The following is a 21,890-nucleotide window of genomic DNA, read 5'->3' on the forward strand; positions in this document are numbered from 1 at the left end:
GCTTACAATCTAAAAGGAGAAATTCCAGATATGAAACTCTACCAGAAGAGTCTAATCTCTACCGTAAGTTGGGAGTTTGGAACAAAAATCTGAACATATTATCAAAAAATCAAAGTGTATAATATTGGAATTCTCAACACATCATCACCCTGAAACCCTGCAAAATAAAAGAATGTGTGTGTGTGTGTGTGTGCATGTGTTCTACAATCTTAGGACTTGCAATCACCAGCGTTTTAAAAGGCATTTGAGGTTTCACCAAAATGCCCTGAGTTTTACTAAGAAAGTATTTAATCTCATGAGCCATTTTGAATCTCGAGGGAAGCAAGCCTGACTAGGACCTGGGTTGTAGGAGGGATTTTAACGATTGGGGACTTCAAGATCTACAAGATTTAACAACTCAGCTTAATCATATTCAATGGGCGACTACGGAAGACGATGCGAGGGTGTGGATCCAAACTAAAAGTTTAAATTTTTCTGTAAGTTCGTTTGCCATAGGAATGATCACTCCTACCAATCCTTCTCTATAATTCCTCTTCAAATTCATTTGGGGTTTGAAGGCTCCCTCAAAAGTGCGGTTGTTCATATGGTTAGCAACCCTTGACAAGTTACTCACCCTTAGTCATTTAATTAATTGAGGATTTGTGAGTCCAAATTATTGTTATCTTTGCAATTCGAATGGTGAAAGTGTGGACCACATTTTGATGCATTGCCAACTATCTTATTCCATTTGGTCCCACTTCTTCGGTCTTTTCAAAGTTTTCAATGTGTTGACAAATTCGTTGTTATCCTTATTCCAAAGTTGGGATTGCTCCTTATTCATGAGAAGAAAGAGAACTCTTTAGAGATTTCTTCCTTTCACTATTACTTGGGGATTATGGCTGGAAAGGAATAGAAGAATCTTTAAAGGGGTGACTTCTTCGGTTCATGATTTGGTATTGGGTGTCTTGGGTTTGATGTATTATTGTGTAAGTTATGTCCGGAGTTTAAGGAGTAGATTTGAGAGTTTTAGGATTAGGGTTTTTGTGGAGAAGAAGAAAAGAGATGAAGAGAGAGTTGTTTTATTCTCTCTCACTCATATATATATTAACATCATAAGAGTGTTACTAATAACAAAAGAACCCTTGGAATATTAGAAATAACCAAGAAACCCTTATAAGAATTTCTACACTCCCCCTCAAGTTGGTGCATATATATTTTTCATGCCCAACTTGTTAACAATGCTATGAAAATGTAAACTACCCAGCCCCTTAGTAAGGATGTCAGCCAACTGATCTTCAGTTTGCACGAATGGAGTACAAATGTGTCCAGACAGCAACTTTTCTTTGATGAAGTGCCTATCTACCTCAATGGGTTTAGTTCTATCATGTTGAACTGGGTTATGAGCAATACTAATGGCTGCCTTATTGTCACAATACAAACTCATCGGCCCATGAATAGGAAAGTTCAATTCGGTTAAGAGGATTTGAAGTCATAGAAGCTCGCACATCCCATGAGCCATAGACCTAAACTCAGCTTCTGCACTGGATCTTGCAACCACTGTCTGTTTCTTACTTCTCCAAGAAACAAGATTACCCCCAACAAATGCACAATATCCAGAGGTGGAACGACGATCTGACACTAATTCTGCCCAATCTGCATCTACTAAGGCTTCAACACGCAAACTACCATGACAACCATATAATAAACCCTGTCCAGGAGTGGATTTTAAGTACCTTAGGATTCTATAAGTAGCATCTAAATGAGTTGTAGTTGGTGCATGCATAAACTGGCTTACCACACTAATTGCATAAGCAATATATGGGTGGGTTAAGGTAAGATAAATAAGCCGGCCCACAAGTCTCTGATATCTCTCAACACCAATGCAGGGTTCACCATTAGACTCACGAAGCCTATGGTTTGACTCAATGGGAGTATTACAAGGCTTGCAACCCATCATACCTGTCTCATGAAGGAGATCCATAACATACTTCCGCTGCGAGATGAAAATACCCTTATTTGATTTAGCAACTTCAATCCCAAGAAAGTATTTCAATTTACACATGTCCTTAATCTCAAACTCCTTTGCTAACTGGTATTTTAATTTTTTCATTTCATCATAGTTATTACCAGTCACTACAATGTCGTCAACATAGACTATGAGAGCAGTAATTTTCTCATTGGAATGTTTAATGAATAATGTGTGGTCAGCTTGACTCTGCTTGTAACCATACCCCACCATGGCACAGTGAAACTTTTCAAACCATGCTCTAGGAGACTGTTTCAAGCCATATAACGCCTTTTTTAGTCTACACACTTTCCCTTCAATAGTTGGACATTTAAAACCAGGAAGAGGTACCATATACACTTCTTCTTTCAAGTCACCATGCAGAAAAACATTCTTCACATCAAATTGTAGCAATGGACAATCTTGATTGGCTGCAAGGGATAACAACACTCTAATAGAGTTCATTTTTGCTACCGAAGCAAATGTTTCGCAGTAGTCAATGCCATAAGTTTGAGTGTAACCCTTGGCAACAAGTCTGGCTTTATACCTATCCACTGATCCATTTGGGCGATGCTTCACAGTAAAGATCCATTTAGATCCCACTGGTTTCTTTCCTCTAGGAAAAACAACCATATCCCAAGTATTATTCTTCTCAAGGGCCTGCATTTCCTCCTCCATTGCCTTTTTCCAACTTGGTTGAGATAAGGCATCAACAACACTACGAGGAACAGATATTGAGGACAACGCAATAGCAAAAGCACGATAGGAGGAAGACAAAGCATCATATGAAACAAAATTGGAGATAGGATGTCGAGTACATGACCGAACACCTTTTCTAATTGCAATGGGAATATTAGAATTATCAACTTCAGGAACAAGGATATTACCTTTGATGGATGGATTTGGGGAGGATTCTTAGTTGGGCTCATGAGGACTCTCTTTAGTGCCTTTGTCACGTCAAGAATAAGTAAGTAATTCTTTCTCTTCTTGTATAATAGGAATCTCTCCCTGGCCATTATTATTGCCAACTTGTAATTCTTTCTCCTGTATAATAGGAATCTCCCCCTGGCCATCATCACCACTATTATGACCACTATCAACATTGTCAGAGGGAAGAGGAAGAGGACAAGACAACAACTCTTGGGGAAAAAACATTTCTCTACTTTCATTTGTCTCCCCCTGGAGAAATGTGTTCCAAGAGGAATAAAAGGAGGTAGACTCAAAAAATGTTACATCCATAAATACAAAATATTTACGAGAAGGGGGATGATAACATTTATAACCCTTTTTATTAGAAGGATACCCAAGAAAGACACATTTGATGGCTTTAGGGTCAAGTTTGGTGCGGTCAGCTCGAGAGACATGAACAAAACACACACACCCAAAGACTTTGGAGGGAATGAGAAACACCTTATCAGGAGAAGACAAAACGTCAACGGGAATTTTAAATCCCAAGACACGCGAAGGCATGCGATTAATAAGAAACGTAGCAGTTACGAGAGTATCCGACCAAAACACTTTCGGTACATTCATAGTAAATAAGAGAACTCTAGTAACTTCCAATAAGTGACGATTTTTTCTCTCAGCCACGCCATTTTGTTGAGGAGTACTTACACAAGTGGTTTGGTGAATGATACCATGCTCACTAAAAAATGAAGCAAGACCATCAAACATGTATTCTCCACCATTATCAGATCTAAAGACTTTAATTTTTACACAAAATTGTATTTCAATCATTTTGTGAAAGAGTTTAAATACAGAATACACATCACTTTTAGCTTTGAGTAAGTAAACCAAAGTAACACGAGAAAAATCATCCACAAATGTAACGAAATAACGAAAACCACGTAATGAGGTAACTGGGGAAGGTCCCCACACATCAGAATGAACAAGAGAAAAAGGTGAACTGCTTTTGTTACCACTGGCAGGATAAGAGGTTCAACAATGTTTAGCAAATTCACACATCTCACACTGAAGATCTGACACAGAAATAGAACAAAATAATTGAGGAAACAATCGTTTAAGCAATAAAAAATAGGGATGGCCAAGGCGCCTATGCCACTGTAATAACTCCTCAAAACGATGGCCACTCCGAACAGTAGATGGAAGCTTCTGGACTGAGGTAGCAACACGTGATGGGGGATCCAAAATATAAAGTCCTCCTTCCTCATGCCCCGTACCAATCATTCTCCTCGTATCCAAGTCCTGGAAAACACAATGAGAAGGAAAAAAAGTGACACTATAATTTAATGATTTTGTGATATAACTCACAGAAAAGAGGTTTAAAGCAAAATTAGGAACATGAAGAACAGATAATAAGGTCATAGATGGATGAACAATAACACTACCCTTGCCAGCAATAGAAGAATAAGAACCACCGGCAACTTTTACTTTGTCCCTACCAGAACATATATGATAGGATGAAAAAAATGAAGACATACCAGTGATATGATCCGATGCCCCTGAATCAATAACCCAAGAGTTGTTAGGAGTGGAAATAGATGCACTGAAGGCTGAGGCCGACGTACCTGAGTAAGCGATCGCAGATGTAAAAGCCATACTAAGAGGCTCCAATTGAGCCATAAAACGCCGAAAAGCCTCAGTCTCACCCCGAGAGAGGTTAATACTATCAGATGCCGGTGTTAGAATTGGAATAGGCTCTAATATCTCCATGGAAGTAATAGAAAGAGCACTTGAACCCCTTCCACTATTGTAACGACTACCTCCTCGGCCAATGGCGAATGAACCTCTATGTGATGGACGGCCATGAAGATCCCAACAAGTATCCTTAGTATGGCGAGTACGACCACAATTGTCACATTTCAACTTATCATTATCATCAACAGCTGTCCCTGAACAACCACCGCCTCGAGCACGACTGCTATTGCGACCTCCTCTTTGGGACATCGAGGCTAAGGCTGATCTCTCATGAATGGTAGGTTGGAGGATAGCATTACGACGACACTCCTCACGATGCAAATAGGAATATACTGTAGTTAATGATGGAAGAGGCTTCTTTCCTAGAATTTGAACCCTGACTTGTTCGTACTCGGAGTTTTAACCGGCAAGTAACTCAAATACACGATTTTCTTCAACCAACTTCTTATACGCAATAGCATCGATAGAACAATGGGCCCGAAATGTCTGATAATGATCCAACTCTTCCCATAAACGTCGGAGAGTGGAGTAATATGTAGACAAGGACTTATCACCTTGCCTCATCTGCCAAATACTATGGCGCAACTCATACACACGAGCTGTGTTGCCTACTTTTGAATGTCTTTGTAACTGCATCCTATATTTCCTTGACGGTTTGCAAAAATAAGTAATTACTGCTAATGTCGGGTTGCATAGAATGGAGTAACCAAGACATAACAATAACATTCTCTGCATCCCATCTGTCAAAGGTTAGATCTTCAGAATCAAGAATTGGTAACCTACCAGTCAAATATCCCATTTTGCCTTTTCCTTTAATGTATAGTATGGCCTATTTAGACCAAGCAAGGAAATTATGACCATCTAGCTTCACTGTAGTGATCTGAAGATTAGGAGCAATACTTTGAGGATTACTCATACTCCCTTCACCATTCAAAGACACATTCGAAGACTGACTAATCTCAGACATTGTAAAGAAACTTTCGAAAAAAAAAACAACAAACACCTTGTGAGCACGAAATACACTCCACTAGATATCCGAAGTTGATGTACACTTCACCCAATGGAGAAACACACTTATTATCCTCTTTAACAACACATGGCAAGCATTAGAATATGGAGAACAAGTCAATCCATATCAGAAAATACCACAAGAAATCAGATTTGCATAAAAAGCACTATTTTCAGCGAAAAAAACAGAAAAGGGGTCCAAAGAAAGGATCACCGAAACTTCAATATTTGACCAATCGATCAACGGCCACCACCATTAGATTCCTCATAAAAAAAACGACCAAACTACTCAAGTCCAAACTCAGAAACAAGTAATCGAAATGAACAAACGGAGAGAAAATGACAGATCCTGAATTTCCATCATTTTTGTTAATTTTTCACTAAAAACATCATAACTTGCTCAAAACAACTCCAAATCGCATGAAACTTGTTCCTAAAATTCTCTAAAATCACCCTCTCTTAGAAACAATCAGAAAATGTCAAAATATCCGACGAAAACAGCGTCAGATGACGTCAGCAAGCCGGCTGCTGACGTCATTAGACGCAGCAAGTAAGAAAGTCTTCTTGTCTCTCTCCTTTTTCTTTAAATTTGTATCTAAGGTCCTTGGTGATCTTGAGCTCTGATACCAAGTAGATTTGAGAGTTTTAGGATTAGGGTTTTTGTGGAGAAGAAGAAAAGAGATGAAGAGAGAGCTGTTTTATTCTCTCTCTCACTCATATATATATTAACATCATAAGAGTGTTACTAATAACAAAAGAACCCTTGGAAGATTAGAAATAACCAAGAAACCCTTATAAGAATTTCTCTATAAGGGTGTATTTTTTGAGGGCTTCATCTTTAGATGGGACTCTCTTTGTAACCATTAGCTTTTCTTGTGGTTGGTCACCTCGACCACCGTTTGTATTTGTTTTTCTCTCCTATTAATAAATTTATAATTATCAAAAAAATATCATGAGGCATAGCCTCAACCATAGTCATCAAAGTCGCCGACTTTTTCAAAAATTCGTGTTTAAATCGTGATTTTAAAGACTGGCGATTAAATCACGACTTTTTGAAAAAGTCGCAATTTAAACAAGAAAAATGTGATTTTTTTTTTTTCCGAGCAAGCTATTTTAAAAGGGCTTTTTCAAAGACCATTTATTCTTAAGTTTAAAATAGTATTTGATGATATAAATGACAACATCACTTAGTAGAAAAAAAAATATTGACACTATTTCGATTTTTTCTTGATTTTTTCATTTTTTTCGACGTTTTCCCAAACCTCGACTTGGTGACTATGGCCTCAACCATTGAGGCTTCAAAAACGGCATATTCTTCACACATTTTACACATTATCTAATGACTTGTGTCAAAAACATGCACTTCTTGTGCTTATATAATTATATTAGTTGTTGCGATTTGCGGTTCCCGTCCAATACAAAATTCAATATATTCTCTTTTTTCCTCTTAACCTTAGAAAAATAATAAGAAGCTATTCTAGGTCAAATAACAATAAACACAACAATCCTCCCATATGAAATAGATCCATGTTTTTTCATAGTCTTTCCTAATTTTCTTGTTCATTTTATTTTTATTTCTAGTGCGTGAGGCTTGCTACAACTCTCCATTTAAAAGCATTGCTTACTATAAATTACTTCCAAATCGCTCACTTGCTCACTACAAAAATGTGAACATTAACATTTAAATATAAAGCAATTAACAAAGGAGTACCAAAATTCACAAGCTTCGAGAGCAACTTCATCATCAGTGTCCTTACTGGCTTGCAACATGTATTCCATAACATTTCGCAAATGTGGCTGCAGTATGATGTCAAACATTGCTTAAGAACAGAATTACATAAACATTAAAAGACACATAAAACATGATATCATAACTCATAATCCCATTCAAAATTTGATAATTAAATATAAGACCATCATGATCATCATAGCCATATACCAACTATTTGAGGTCAGCTACATGAACCTCATTCACCATTCAATTTTAACTAGGGCCATCTCTCTCAAACTCTACATGTCCGGGCTTACAATTGTGAAGAAAATACTCAGACAAAACCTCAGTTTGCAACATATAATACAAGCCCAATAAAAGATAAGGAAACATACAACAAGAAATAGAAGGTATAAACTCAAAAGAAAAAAAACAAATACGCCCACCTCCAAGAAAGCTGGATGAGCTTCAATTATCTGAATGAATGCTGCACAAACCTGTGCATTACAAATGCAGCAAATGAATAGATAATAGTCAATTGCAATGATAAATAAAGTTCTATATAAATCTACAAAGCCTCAATAGCCCATCAAACATTGCAGCTAGCAAGAAGTTTTTCAAAAAAGTCAAAGTCTAAATTTTCCACGGTACCTATGAATTATCTATATCTCCAACTTCAAAGAAATTACTCTTCTCCAAAAAATGTTTAACCCTAATATAGTATCGAAACAACAAAATAAACCTCTTGAGATCCTTAATTCAAGCTAAGAAGCCCCCACAAAGAGTAAGGTACTGTAAGAGAACTGCATACATGATATTTTTAACCGTTTAGAACCTCAAAGGCTTCCAAGTAGTGGTACCCTTAACAAGTGGCACGGTGCCAAGTGTCAAGGTGTCGAATAGGTATTTGGCACCCCAACATATGAAGACTCAAAAACGGCAATACAATCTTACAAAAAGAATAAAACATGCATGAACATGAACCAAACTAGTTTAGAGATCATACTTACATCATCACCTATTACTCCCATAAAAATAGAGAGAGCATATTGTAAGAAGACAAAACAATTAAGATGTGGAAATAGCTTGATATGTAAAATACGAAGCATGTGTTAATGAAACACAACTACAAGGAAAACTTAGAGAGCTGGTTGGAAAACGTACTTGACGAAATGACGAAAATTTTAAGGATCCAATCATTTTTGTAAGTTGTGGTATTTCACATAGTTTTTCCTAACAGACACTTAATTTTACTGTCTCGGTATCACATGACCTTTTTTTCATACCGGGCCATAAGCATCGTGCCTCATGCCATGTTGAGGACTGTCCAAGTGGCAACAGGTGTCAGCAGGCAAACATTCAAAAGAAGTATCAATGTAACACTGTTTTCAAGGTATCATTGGCAAACTGCAAATGTAAGATTCTTAATCCTTCAAAACCTTCCAAAGCACCCCCCCACCCCACCCCCACCCTAGAAACCATTCTCCCAAGGGCTTCCATCCTTTCCAAATAGCTGTATAATACAAGATTTTCTTTTCCTAAAACCATTATCGATAAAGACCAATAATCAGATTCTTCTCTCCTTCTTTTCTTTTTTTGGTAGATGGCATCTTCTCTTTGATCTCTACATTCTCTTTTTTGCCATTGAACTGCATGCAGGTTTAATCCAGTCTGATTTCCTTTGTGTGCCCACATCCTTTATAGATCACACCAATCAAACAATAAAGGATAACCAAAGCACCTACTAGACTTATAAACACAGTAGACTGCCAACATGGTATTACCAGCAAATATTAATTATCTTAATCATAAAATATCTTACTTAAGCATACTGTGAGGGGAGTCAGTTGCATATCTTAGGTAAAAAAGCTCACTGAATCATCATAATCAAAGCCTTATCCAAAATTTTGTGATTGGCAAAAAGATGCACTGAATCTACTCACCAATTTTCGCACCTCTGCAGCAGGATCATGGCATAGAAAAAACAAACCCTGAAGGTATTGATCCATTGATAGATGTAAAGCCTGCACCACAATTACAAAGAAGTGAATCCTGATACTTCCAACAATAATATTAAATTTAGGTCCAACAAAGTCTGAGAAAAAAATTACCAGACACTTACTGTGGGCATAAACATGATGAATTGATTTACAGAACCCAATGAAAGCTTTCTAAGAGAGGCATGTGGTGACTGGAAAAACTGATTCAAGAACAAAAAATCAAATCAGGGCTTTTGGACAAACTTCATTAGAAGGCAATGACAATAAAACCACCAAATCAATAGAAATAGCATGCTAGGAGACCATACAACATGCAATCCTAGAAAACAAAAGGGCATTAGTCACCTGTAATAATCTGGGCAAGAATACATTGATGGGACGTTCAGCTAATCCAGGTACATCTAAATCAAGCTCTTGGGGAATGTCCTCGCAGATCTAGGATACAACACAAAAAGACATCAAAACAAAAGAAAGGGAATCCTTATGAATGTGTTTCTCAACAAGAATGCTAAAAAATTTCCCCCATAAAAGGATGTGACATTGTGATGCAATAATCTGATAACTACAAATACCCATTGCAAATTTCTTTAATTCCTTCAATTTCCTTTGCAATCCCTTGGCATGGTTTAAAGCCAAGGTATTGAGGTACATCCTAGTTGTAAATAAATATATAAAACTGAAACGTCTGAACTGAACCAGTACAAGAAAAATTGAGATATAACAAAAAAAATGCCAATATATCGTTCCAGTTAGTCTTGAAGATAGAAATCTCAGCCTAAACAAAATACATCTTTAACATTTTCTCCATGCTGATTGGTATTTTTCCAACATAGACCTAAATTAACTCTTGAAGAAGAAACAAACACCTAAACAATCCAACCTTTCCCTTGTAAAAGTGACCCAAGCAGTCTGCAAGAATCTCAAAAGAACTCACCCATTAATATGAATGAAAAAAGTCGATTTTCTAAATCGTACGTTGTGGATAGGTGTGAGTGGCCTCCCCGCTTGGGGCCATCACATCATCATAATCATCCGCATGGCAGCACACAAGGGGCAACTGGCAAGCCTCATTAGCATTCCTGTTAGAATAAGTCTATAGATGTCCTTTTTAGTCTTTTCCTCTATTATGATTTTGTAATACCTTTTAAGCCTGATTAGGGCTAATTAATTAATTAATCCTTTTCTCTTAGTTTCAATTTGGTATCAGAGCCTCTCTCTCTCTCTCTCTCTACCTCCATCGATCTTTCACTCCTTCTGCGACAAATCCATTGACTAATCTTTGTTAAAACAACACACACACACTCGTCTTCAGTTCATATCACCCCTACGGGGGTTCTCAGTCACTGTACAACCCTATTGCATCATGCGATAGGAAGTTTATACTCATTCAGAGCCTACGATCAGGCTGTGTTCACAGCAGTAACGCTGTTTGACGATTACAATGCCTGTAGTGGCTTTGTTTAAGCCTTGCGACACCCAAAGTGGATGTCTTCGAGCCTTGCGACTCTTAAAGCAGCTTCTTTCAACTCTTGCGATCACAGTCTGCCTCGTACGACGTTGGTGAGTGGCTGTTTGAGCCCTGCGATCACAGCAGGTGTATGATTCTGAGCAGGCGACACCAATAGGTAGCTGCTCTAGTTGGTGCGACACCTGTGGGTGGCCATCTGGACTCCTAAATCACAGTAGGTGATCTCCCTGTTCTGTACGAAACAGCAGATTGCTATTATAAAGCTGCTCCAGTTCGTGCGACACTTGTGGGTGGCCATCTGGGCTCCTAAATCACAGCAGGTGATTGTTCCTTATTGATTCGATCATCGTCAGGGTCATATGAGGATGGCGGCAGTTGTTTTGAACATCTATGAAGGTCTATGATTACAGCAGGATGTTATTTGGGACTGTTCTACCAGCAATATTACTCCTAGAGACTCTACACTTGCGAGATTAACTACTTGGATAACCCATAGCAGTGTTTAATTAGATTTCATGGGTGTTGCGGTCACTTTATCCTAGGGAGTTGTGTCCTCATCTTACTTGAACTCGTTTCCAACCATAGTATTCGGATTATTCGATGGCTTCTGAGACATCCTCGTCCTCGATCACTGGTAATAGTAATGGATTGAGCGGTCCACTTTCTCACTCAACCGATTTTCCAGGTATTCAGATTACTACAGTGAAATTAGATGGCCCTAATTATCTCCTCTGGGCACGATCAGTTGAAATGTTCATTGATGGAAAAAGAAAGATCGGTTATCTCATAAGAGCGGACAAACAACCTTCACAGACTGACAACTCTTACTCCCATTGGTTTGCTAATGATTATATGGTCCGTTCATGGCTGGTTACTTCTATGCAACCACACATTGCGGCTGGTTTTATGTTTTCCTCGACAGCAAAACAGATATGGGATTCCGCAAATAGCATTTACTCGCAACGTCAGAACAATGTTCGGATTTTCAACTTGGAACGTGAGATTTCTTATCTTTCACAAGGAGACTCTTCAGTTACCACCTATATATCACAGTTACGTGCTCGGTGGGAAGAGTTGTCGTTCTATTCCTCATCTTATGCCTGGAAGGACTCTTTTGACGAGACGTTATATTCTTCGATTCTGGATAAGAATCGGGTTTTTCAATTTTTAGCTGGTCTTCGGGATGAGTTTGAGTATGCAAGAGTTCATTTGTTGGGTATGGATCCGTTTCCGTCTTTACAGACCACATATTCTTATGTTTTGGCTGATGAGAGTCGTTGCGCAGTTGTCCTACCTCATTCTTCGGGAGATCATTCTGTTATGCTTGCTCGCCTATCAACTCCACAAAACCCCAGTGGGACTATGTCTACCCGTCAACGACATAAGTGTGATCATTGCGGAAAGTTGGGTCATGTGAAGTCTCGATGTTATGCACTTCATGGTCGTCCTAATCAGCAACGACAACAGTCTCAACGATCTTCAGCTCATGTAGTTTCTCAGTCGACTGTTGATTCACCACCTCCTTCAGCTAATACATCCTCATCAGATTTGGTATCTCTATCCCAGGCTGAGCTTGACAAGTTCATGAAATTCTTCAATTAGATAGAGACTTCATCTCAGCCGGTCTCTACATTCGCTCACTCAGGTACTTTAGCATCTGCACACAGTGTTTCCACCACTTCCTCACCATGGATCATTGATTCTGGTGCCTCCGATAACATGACCGGTATGTCATCCCTATTCAAAACTTATAGTGTTTGTTCTGGTCATCGCAAGGTTCGCCTTGCTGATGGTTCTTTGTTTTCTATAGCTGGTCAAAATTATTTTCCTATTACATCTTCTTTATCTTTGACTAACACACTGCATGTTCCTCAACTCACTACTAATCTTATATCTGTTAGTAGTATTACCAAAACTTTGAATTGCAGTGTAATTTTTTATCCCTCTTATTGTATCTTTCAGGATCTGGAGTCGAAGAGGACGATTGGCACTGGACGTGAAGAAAATGGACTGTATCTCTTGGACGTCCCTGGTTTACCTAGCACCCATTCTGTTTCCCAGATTAGTTGTAGTAGTCAATCTAATAAGGCTCTTGTAATGCGTTGGCACTTACGTTTAGGCCATATTTCTTTTGGATATTTGAAACACATGTTTCTTATTTTATTTAATAATAACAATTTGCTTGATTTTTCTTGTGAAACTTGCCAATTAGTTAAACATGTGCGTTCTTCCCATCCTGTTAGTATGAATATTGTTGCACCTGCTATATTTGACCTAATTCATTCTGATGTGTGGGGTCCCTCTCCGGTCCCCTCCAGTATTGGTTTTCGTTACTTTGTCTTATTCATTGATGACTATAGTCGTACCACTTGGGTTCTATCTTATGAAACACAAGAGTGAAGTTTGTGGAATCTTTAAGCAATTTCTTGCTATGGTTCATACCCAGTTTGGTCGTACCGTCAAGACTTTCCGTTCTGATCATGGTACTGAGTACACCTATAGCGAGGTCTTAAAACTTTGTTTAGAGTCTGGCATTGAGCATCAAATGTCTAATGTTAAGACCCCTCAACAGAATGGTCGTTCAGAAAGAAAAAATCGTCATATTCTAGAGTTAGCTCGTGCCATCTCTATTGGTATGAACGTGCCACAATCTTATTGGGCCGATGTTGTTCTTACTGTTGTTTACCTTATTAATCGCACCCCCTCCCGCGTTCTTCAGTTTGCCACGCCTCTTTCTCAGCTCGATCAAGATCGTCCCCTGTTTCCTCTTTCTCCACGTGTGTTTGGGTGCGTGTGTTTTGTTCAAATTCTTGACCAAACTCGTACTAAACTTGATCCTAAGGCTGTAAAATGTATATTTTTGGGTTATTCCTCTACCTAGAAAGGTTATCGATGTTACCATCCTCCTTCTCGACGGCGTTTCATTTCTCGGGATGTTTCCTTCTTTGAGCACACCCCATACTACACTGGGTTAGTTGGCACTCAGTCTGAGTGGTTTCCTCTCGATTCCCCGGATGATCCCCTTCCTGTTACCTTTCCTCTTCCTTTACCTGTACCTTTCTCTCCACCCCCTGTAAGTGTGTCATCTCCTCCTCTGCAGGTTTACTCTCGGCGTCCACGCGATACTACCATCACTTCTATGCTAGACCAGCTCGCCTCTTTGCCTTCAGATCCGTCACCTTCTGTTCCTTGTGATGATCGTCCTATTGCCACTCGTAAGGGTAAACGCACTTGTACTTATCATATTTCTAATTATGTATCTGATTCTGAACTATCACCCTCCTATCGGAGTTTTCTTGCCTCTGTATCTGCTGTTTCTCTTCCTACTACTGTTGCAGATGCTATTGCCCATCCTGAGTGGCGAGCAGTTATGATTGATGAGTTGAATGCTCTTGAAAAGATTCAGACTTGGGAACTTGTTCCTCTCCCGCCTGGAAGGAAAGCTGTGGGATGCCGTTGGGTTTTCACACTTAAGCATAATCCAGATGGTTCTATTGCTAGGTATAAGGCTCGTCTGGTGGCCAAAGGTTATGCTCAAACTTATGACATTGATTATCAGGAGACATTTGCTCCGGTTGCCAAAATGACCACCATTCGCATTCTTCTTTCTGTTGCTGCTATCAAAAATTGGCATCTCTATCAGTTAGATGTCAAGAATGCGTTTCTCAATGGTGATCTTCAGGAAGAGGTTTATATGGTCCAACCTCCTGGGTTTCTTACATCTGCCTCTCCTACACATGTCTGTCGTCTTCCCCGTTCTCTTTATGGTCTGAAACAGTCTCCCCGTGCATGGTCTGAGCGTTTTACTAAAGCCACGTATCAGTTTGGCTTCCATCAGAGCTCTGCTGATCACACCCTTTTCTTGCGTCACTCCCAAGGAAAAACTGTTGCTCTGATTGTTTATGTTAACGATATTGTTCTTACTGGAGATGATATGGCTGGTATTACTGAGGTAAAAACTTACTTAGGCCGTCAATTTGAGATTAAGGATCTTGGGCATCTTCGCTATTTTCTAGGTATTGAGGTGGCGCTGTCCCGATCTAGTATCTTTGTTTCTCAGCGAAAGTATGTCCTTGATTTACTCACTGACTCCGGTCAGCTTGGTTCTCGTCCCGCTGATACTCCTATTGAGCAGAATCACAGGTTGGCTGATTCCGAGGGGGAGTGTGTGTCGGATATTGGGCAGTATCAACGACTTGTGGGAAAATTGATTTATTTGTCTATGACTCGTCCAGATATTGCTTATGCTGTTAGTGTTGTAAGTCAATTTATGCACTCGCCTCGAACATCTCATCTTACTGCAGTCTATCGTATTCTTAGATATCTGAAGGGATGTCCTGGTCGAGGTATTTTGTTCAGTAATCATGGCCATTTGCGTGTTGAGGCATGGACAGATGCAGACTATGCTGGTTCAGTGACTGATAGACGTTCTACTTCTAGGTACTGTACTAAAGTTGGTGGTAACTTGGTAACTTGGCGCAGTAAGAAGCAGGATGTGGTTTCTCGATCGAGTGCTGAGTCTGAATACAGAGCTATGGCACTTGGAGTGTGTGAGTTGTTGTGGCTCAAGATCTTATTAGCTGACTTGTGTCTTCTTGTGCCAGTCCCATTCTTACTATATTGCGATAACAAGTCAGCTATTAACATAGTGGCAAATCCAGTTCAACATGACAAAACGAAGCATATCGAAGTTGATCGTCATTTTATTAGAGAAAATATTATTTCTGGACAAATTTGTACTCCCTTTGTTCCTACATCTCAACAACTTGTTGATGTTCTTACTAAAGGTGTTAGTAAAAATACCTTTGAAGGTGTTCTGTCCAAGTTGGGTGTTGTTGACATTCACGCACCAACTTGAGGGGGAGTGTTAGAATAAGTCTATGTCCTTTTTAGTCTTTTCCTCTATTATGATTTTGTAATACCTTTTAAGCCTGATTAGGGCTAATTAATTAATTAATCCTTTTCTTTTAGTTTCAATTATTCCCAAAGTCAAACAGGGAAGCGATAGCAAATGAGCAGGTGACCCAAAGCTGATGCTCTCAGCGCCCTAGGCAATGGCGGCACCTAGAAAAATATTAGAATCTCACACTAGAGGGGAGCCAAGGTAAAAGATTGGTGGAATGAGAGAAGCCACATCCTAGGAATCAGACAAGGCAACAAGAGTGGCGATCAGTGCTCTTGCCCTTAACAATTAGGGACAACCAAGAAATGAGAGAGGGAGCGGCGTGTCATCAATAGCAAGTATATAAGCAAGTGTCAGACACTGAACCATTGGTTGACTTTGTTGACCTTCAATCCAATGCCTGCATCAAGACAGACTGCTATGGGTACAGACCGTCCAGTGATTCAGAGGCCTAGGGGGATCCCAAATCCCTTTCAACTAACTAAAGTCGGCCCTAAAAGGTATATTATGATATTATATTAGTGAGTTTCTACTGACAAAAGGTGGCCGATGCATCCCAATCATATTAAAAAGAAAAATTATATGCTTTTCTACTAACAAACCAAAGCTTTTGACATCAAAATCCTGTGCAAATGTGCCTATTCATTTCCAAGACTCCCATGGTATCCCACGTTCCCATTAAAATATAAAAATAATGCATGTCAAAAGGATTTGAAATTTGCACCCCAGCTTCAAAGTCATTCTTTCTTTCAAAAAGTTTAAAAAAAAAAAAAAAATCCAGTGATCTTGAGAGCGGCACAAACCTTGTACAAAGCATCCATTGCACCTTCCATACAATCCAATTCATTGCTTTCCAAGCAATGTAGAAGGGCTTGCAACAGCTCTGGCCAGCCAAAAACTCGCCCTTGTTGTACGATAACACTTATAATTGTCCCAACTGTAGACCTAATGTGCCTATCAGCTGCTCCTAAACAAGGCAACAACTCTGATTTTATATATTGTTGGTATGAATGCCCCATGGATTTGAAAGCGGTCCTCAGATTATTCTTCAAAAGCAGACCGGCTGCTTGTCGTATTTCTATTGATGCACCCTGATTGACAAAGGAAAAGAAGATGTTAACACCAAAAGTAAAAGTACCAATTATGTAATCAATATAATGATTCATAATATTGATAAGCAATCAAATAGCAATTTTCTCCCTCAAAAGAGCCAAATACTCCAAGAGATAAGAAATTCCAGATGCAAAAAAATTGAGAACCACAAACAAGCATTCCATTGCAAGCTAAACCATTACTGAACCACATACACATCAGGAAACAAAGTGTGTTTGCATACAAGACAAGGTAGTGTTTTGTGTCAAAAGATATGTGCAAGTATGGTTGTATAAGCAAAAAACCAAGGATGAGTATTTTTTTTTAACATAAGTGCGAGATCACGCATAGACAGGCCCCCAGCATGTTTAACATATAGACAGATGGCATTGATATAATTATAAATGCAAATGAAATCTAAAATAGAAAACAAATTTAGTACTTTAAAATCACAACGACAAAAATAAAGTGCTCATAAAGTTCAACCAAACATCTAAATTTTGAGGCAATGAAAGAAAATTTATGAGAGAAGAACATGGTTTTAAAACCGGGTACCTTGTCTCGTCACACACTCCATCAATACCAAGTTGAATCATCTCATCTCAGACAAGTCAAACAGTTTATCTATGTAAAAATATTTATCTACAGTTCAAAATTTATGGGAGATGAACATGGTTTTAAATGGGTTTAACTCGTTGTATATGAATATATACAGTCTAAATTTTGAGGCAATACATCAAAAGTACACATAGTCACAAGATTCTTATTTTTATATATAACAAAAAAAATCATTTTATATCAAAGACACAAAAACCAGTTGATTCAGCCAAGTTTATGAAAACTCGAACGATATTTTCAATCTATAGGACAAGTCATCTCGGATTTCGGACAAGTCAATGTGACGGAAGATTCACATTGACTATCATGCCAATTGCCTCCAAGACCATGATGACTCGCCTGAGCCTTCTTGGTATCAGACGAGTTTTTAAACCATGAACAAAATATTCTTTCTCATATAATCGAAGTTAGATATGGTGGACGACAGGGTGATCAAGGAGATTTGGGGAATTAAATCAGTTGGGTGGTGCGTTCTTCCATCTTGGGGGGCTTCGGGTGGCATCATTTTATTATGGAATAGGAAGTCAGTGGTGGTGGAGGACAATCTTGTTGGGGCATTTTCGGTGTCAGTGTTATGCATGTTGATTGGAGAGGATTTCACTTGGGTTTTCTCAGGGGTGTATGGACCAACTTTAGCTAGAGAGCGGAACCAATTTTGGGAAGAACTAGATGACATTAAGGAGCGATGGAACAGACCATGGGCTATGGGGGGAGATTTCAATGCCATCTGATTCTCGTTCGAGAAGAGTGAAGGGGTCTAGTTTCACTCCGCAGATGCGCAAGTTCTCGGATTTTGTTGAGCGCAACGAGATGTTTGATCTTCCGCTCTGTGGGGAAGGTTCACGTGGTCCAATAATCAGGTGAATCCGAAGCTTAGCAAATTGGACCGTTTTCTAGTCTCGTTGGATTGGGAAGAACACTTTGGTAAGATCATTCAGGATAAATGGCCAAATCTAGTGTCTAACCATTGTCCTATTTCTTTGGTGGCCGAGACGTGGAGGAATAGGCCTAGGCCCTTCAGATTCGAGAATATGTAGTTAGAGCAACAAGGTTTTGAGGAGATGATCGATGCTTGGTGGAACGAACTTTCATTTGATGATAGGCCAGGAAAAGTGTTGAGGCTAAAACTGAAGCCTATCAAGGAAAAGTTGAAAATCTGGAATAAGGATACATTTGGGTCTGTGCAAGATAGGAAAAATATCGTGTTGCTGGAATTACAGGAGTTGGAGGGTAGAGAAGAGAGAGGAGGTCTAGGTGCCGAGGAGAAGCTAAAACGAGTGAATCTTAAAGTTGCATTTCAAAAACTAGCCGCAATGGAGGAAATAATTTGGAAACAGAGGTCAAGAGTTCGGTGGCTCAAGGAGGGGGACAAAAATACATCTTTTTTCCATCGCACAGCGAATTTTAATAACCGGGTAAATTTCATTTCGAAGCTTAAAGTAAATGATGTGTGGAAGGTAGGAGAAAAGGGGGTGTGTGAGGGGGTGGTGAATTTCTACAGCAATTTGTACACGGAGGAATTTGTGGACAAGCCCTCATTAGATTCCTTACACTTTGACAGCATATCCCTAGAACAACAAAGGTGGCTTGAAAGACCGTTTGACGTAGAAAAAGTGTGGGGAGTGGTGCGTGGTCTGGCGAGTGACAAGGCTCCGAGACCAGATGGATTCTCTTTAGGTTTCTTCAAAGCCTGCTGGGAGACAGTAAGAGAAGATGTGATGGCGACCATCGAGGATTTCTACAGGGAAGGTTTCCTAGATTTGAGTTCTAATTGCACCTTCCTTGCTTTGATTCCTAAGGCGTCGGGGACAGAAGACATCAGGGAGCTTAGACCGATCAGTTTGGTGAGCTCAGTTTACAAAATTATTTCGAAAGTCTTATCTTCCAGGTTTAAGACTGTGTTGAGAGATATCATTGGTCCGGCTCAAGGAGCCTATGTTTCAGGGAGACAGATTTTAGATGGGGTTCTTATAGCAAATGAATGCATCGATTCTCGTAGAAAAGCTAGTATTTCAGGGATAGTGTGTAAAGTTGATTTAGAAAAAGCTTACGACCATGTGAACTGGAATTTGGTGAAACATCTGCTAAGGAGGATGGGGTGTGGCGAAAGGTGGGTTAGATGGGTCATAAAATGCATTTCAACTTTCACGTTTTCAATCTTGGTTAATGGTTCCTCAACTGGATTTTTCATAAGCTCGAGGGGTCTTCGCCAGGGAGATCCGTTGTCGCCCTTCCTTTTTGTGATAGTCATGGAGGCCTTGGGAAGGATACTTTCCAAAGCAGTGGATGTGGGGGAGCTTTCCGGTTATTCTACTAGGGTGGGTAGTCATGTAGTGTCTCATCTCCAGTTTGCAGATGACACCTTAATCTTTTTGGATTATTCCACAAGACAGTTGAGTTTTTTAGCAGTATCCTTTGGTGTTTCAAGGCAATAACTGGCATCCCAGTAGATCTTCGTAAAAGTAAGTTGTTCGCAGTAGGTGAGGAGGAAGGTTGGAAATAGTGGCGACCTCGATTGGTTTTCAAACAGGGGACCTTCCATCTACTTATCTGGGACTTCCGTTGGGGATGGGTTACACTAGCAAGGAAATTTGGGAGCCAGTGGTAGAAAGGATGAGAAAGAGACTTAGTATTTGGAAAACGAAGTTCCTAACTAAAGAAGGGAAGATCACCCTAATTAAAAGTGCCTTGGCGAGCATCCCCATCTATACTGTGTCTCTTTTTTCATTGCCTAGATATGTGAAAATTCAGTTAAAAAGAATCTACTAGAATTTTCTATGGCATGGCAAGGATGATTTGAGAAGACATCATTAGATGCGTTGGAGTAAGTTATATTTGCCCAAGAAAAATAGGGGATTGGGTATTTGCAAATTTGGATATATGAACTCGACTCTGTTGGGGAAGTGGCTTTGGAGTTTCAATGAGGAGGGGGATAGTCTTTGGAGGAAGGTAATCGTGAACAAATATGGTGTAAGTGGGAACAGATGGGAAAGCGATCCAGCAAGAAGTGTTTTGGGATGCGGACTTTGGAAGGGTATCCTTAAAAAACTTCCGGCAATTAAGTACAGAGTGAAATGCCAGGTTGGGAGTAGAACTAAGGTGAGATTCTGGGAGGACTAGTGATGTGAGAATGGCCCTCTTAAGGACGCTTTCCCGGATCTATTAGAGTTAGCTTTGAAGAAGAACCAAGTCATTTATGTCTTCAAGAGAGTGCATAGCGACGCGATAAACTGGGATTTTGGGTTCAGAAGAACTTTCAATGATTGGGAGCTGGACACGCTTATCGCTATGGTGGAGGATAGCTATGAGCAGAATTCCTTGACAGATAAGAAACTGTGAGTTGGCACCCGGGATGGGAAGTTGATGTAAGACATCTACAATCCTAGTTGAAGCTTTACTAGTATTTTTATTTCTACTTCTAGTAGGATTTCTATTTCTACTTCTAATAGGATTTATATTTCATAATTATGTTAGGAGTACAATTCCTTGTTAGTTTCTAATTTGTTTTAAATTCTTTTTTATTATTTAGACTACAATTAGAAGTGCTTAGAAGTCTCCAATTTGAGTTCTAATAGGATTAGAAAGTTAATATTATATTATAGATAAGTTAAGAATATTAATTTTTATTATTTCAGTAGAATTACAAGTTGTTATGATGGAGTTATCTATATAAAGAGCTCCAAATCCGAAAATCAATAATGAATTCAATTATCTTTTCTCTTTTAATTACTTTTTTTAGTTTTATACTTTATTTTCTTTTAAGCTTTTGCTTGTTTATCAATTGAATCTATTGATTCAAATTGATTTTGAGTATTCCATTGAACACAATCTATCGAATCTATTGATTCACATGCTTCCGCTACGTCAAGTGGTATCAGAGCTCTTGCTACGATCCACAAAAGATGGATGGTGAAAGTGATTTTATCACAGAATCTTATCTAGAAACTCAACTGGAAGCCAAATTGGAGAAGTTTGAATAAAGAATCACCAACAAAATTATGGCTATGTTAGAGTCCCGTGTTCAAGGCATGGTTCTTAATACCATTGAGAAGGAAAAAGGTAAGAAAACTTTTGGAGAAGAAGACCCAAAGGATTCCCACCATCCCTCCCATAATTCCCCTCATAATTCAACCCCTAGAAACTCTTCTAGAGAAGCCGAATTCCCTCAAAACCAAAACCTTACCCATAATTTTGGTTTTGCCCAAACCGTACCACTTCCCACACCTCAGACCACCCTCCCTCAACCTTCTCACCATACTACATCACTCCTATACCCTCAAAATAAAATCCCTCACCCTCCAATAGCCATATATCCACCCCCACAAAACGTTTCTCCTAACCCTCAAAACCCATCAAATAACCTCAATGAACCTTCAACGACCATAACAGCCCCATATATGGATTACATAGATGAATTGGATCCTTATACTACCCCTCCCCCAACTAAA

At 39.2% G+C, this 21,890-nt stretch overlaps 1 protein-coding gene across 4 annotated transcripts in view; it reads right to left on the minus strand.

Moving 5' to 3' along the window:
* LOC147404773 (transportin-1-like) overlaps window positions 1-21,890 on the minus strand; it is a 61,146-nt gene that overhangs the window by 31,635 nt on the left and 7,621 nt on the right. For all 4 annotated transcript variants that reach the window (XR_015177915.1, XR_015177916.1, XM_086440848.1 and 1 more), the window contains 6 exons: window positions 16,536-16,823; window positions 9,707-9,796; window positions 9,484-9,561; window positions 9,305-9,385; window positions 7,808-7,858; window positions 7,362-7,447 (listed from right to left, as the gene is read on the minus strand). Coding sequence is in view for 2 of the 4 variants with exons in the window: in XM_086440848.1 (XP_086296974.1) it covers window positions 7,362-7,447; window positions 7,808-7,858; window positions 9,305-9,385; window positions 9,484-9,561; window positions 9,707-9,796; window positions 16,536-16,823 (674 nt within the window). In the remaining 2 variants the exon portion in view is untranslated. The remainder of the gene's footprint in view (window positions 1-7,361; window positions 7,448-7,807; window positions 7,859-9,304; window positions 9,386-9,483; window positions 9,562-9,706; window positions 9,797-16,535; window positions 16,824-21,890) is intronic.

Source organism: Akebia trifoliata, chromosome 4 (assembly GCF_017979445.1).
Source record: "Akebia trifoliata isolate Shusen 1 chromosome 4, ASM1797944v1, whole genome shotgun sequence".
Classification (NCBI taxonomy): domain Eukaryota; kingdom Viridiplantae; phylum Streptophyta; class Magnoliopsida; order Ranunculales; family Lardizabalaceae; genus Akebia; species Akebia trifoliata.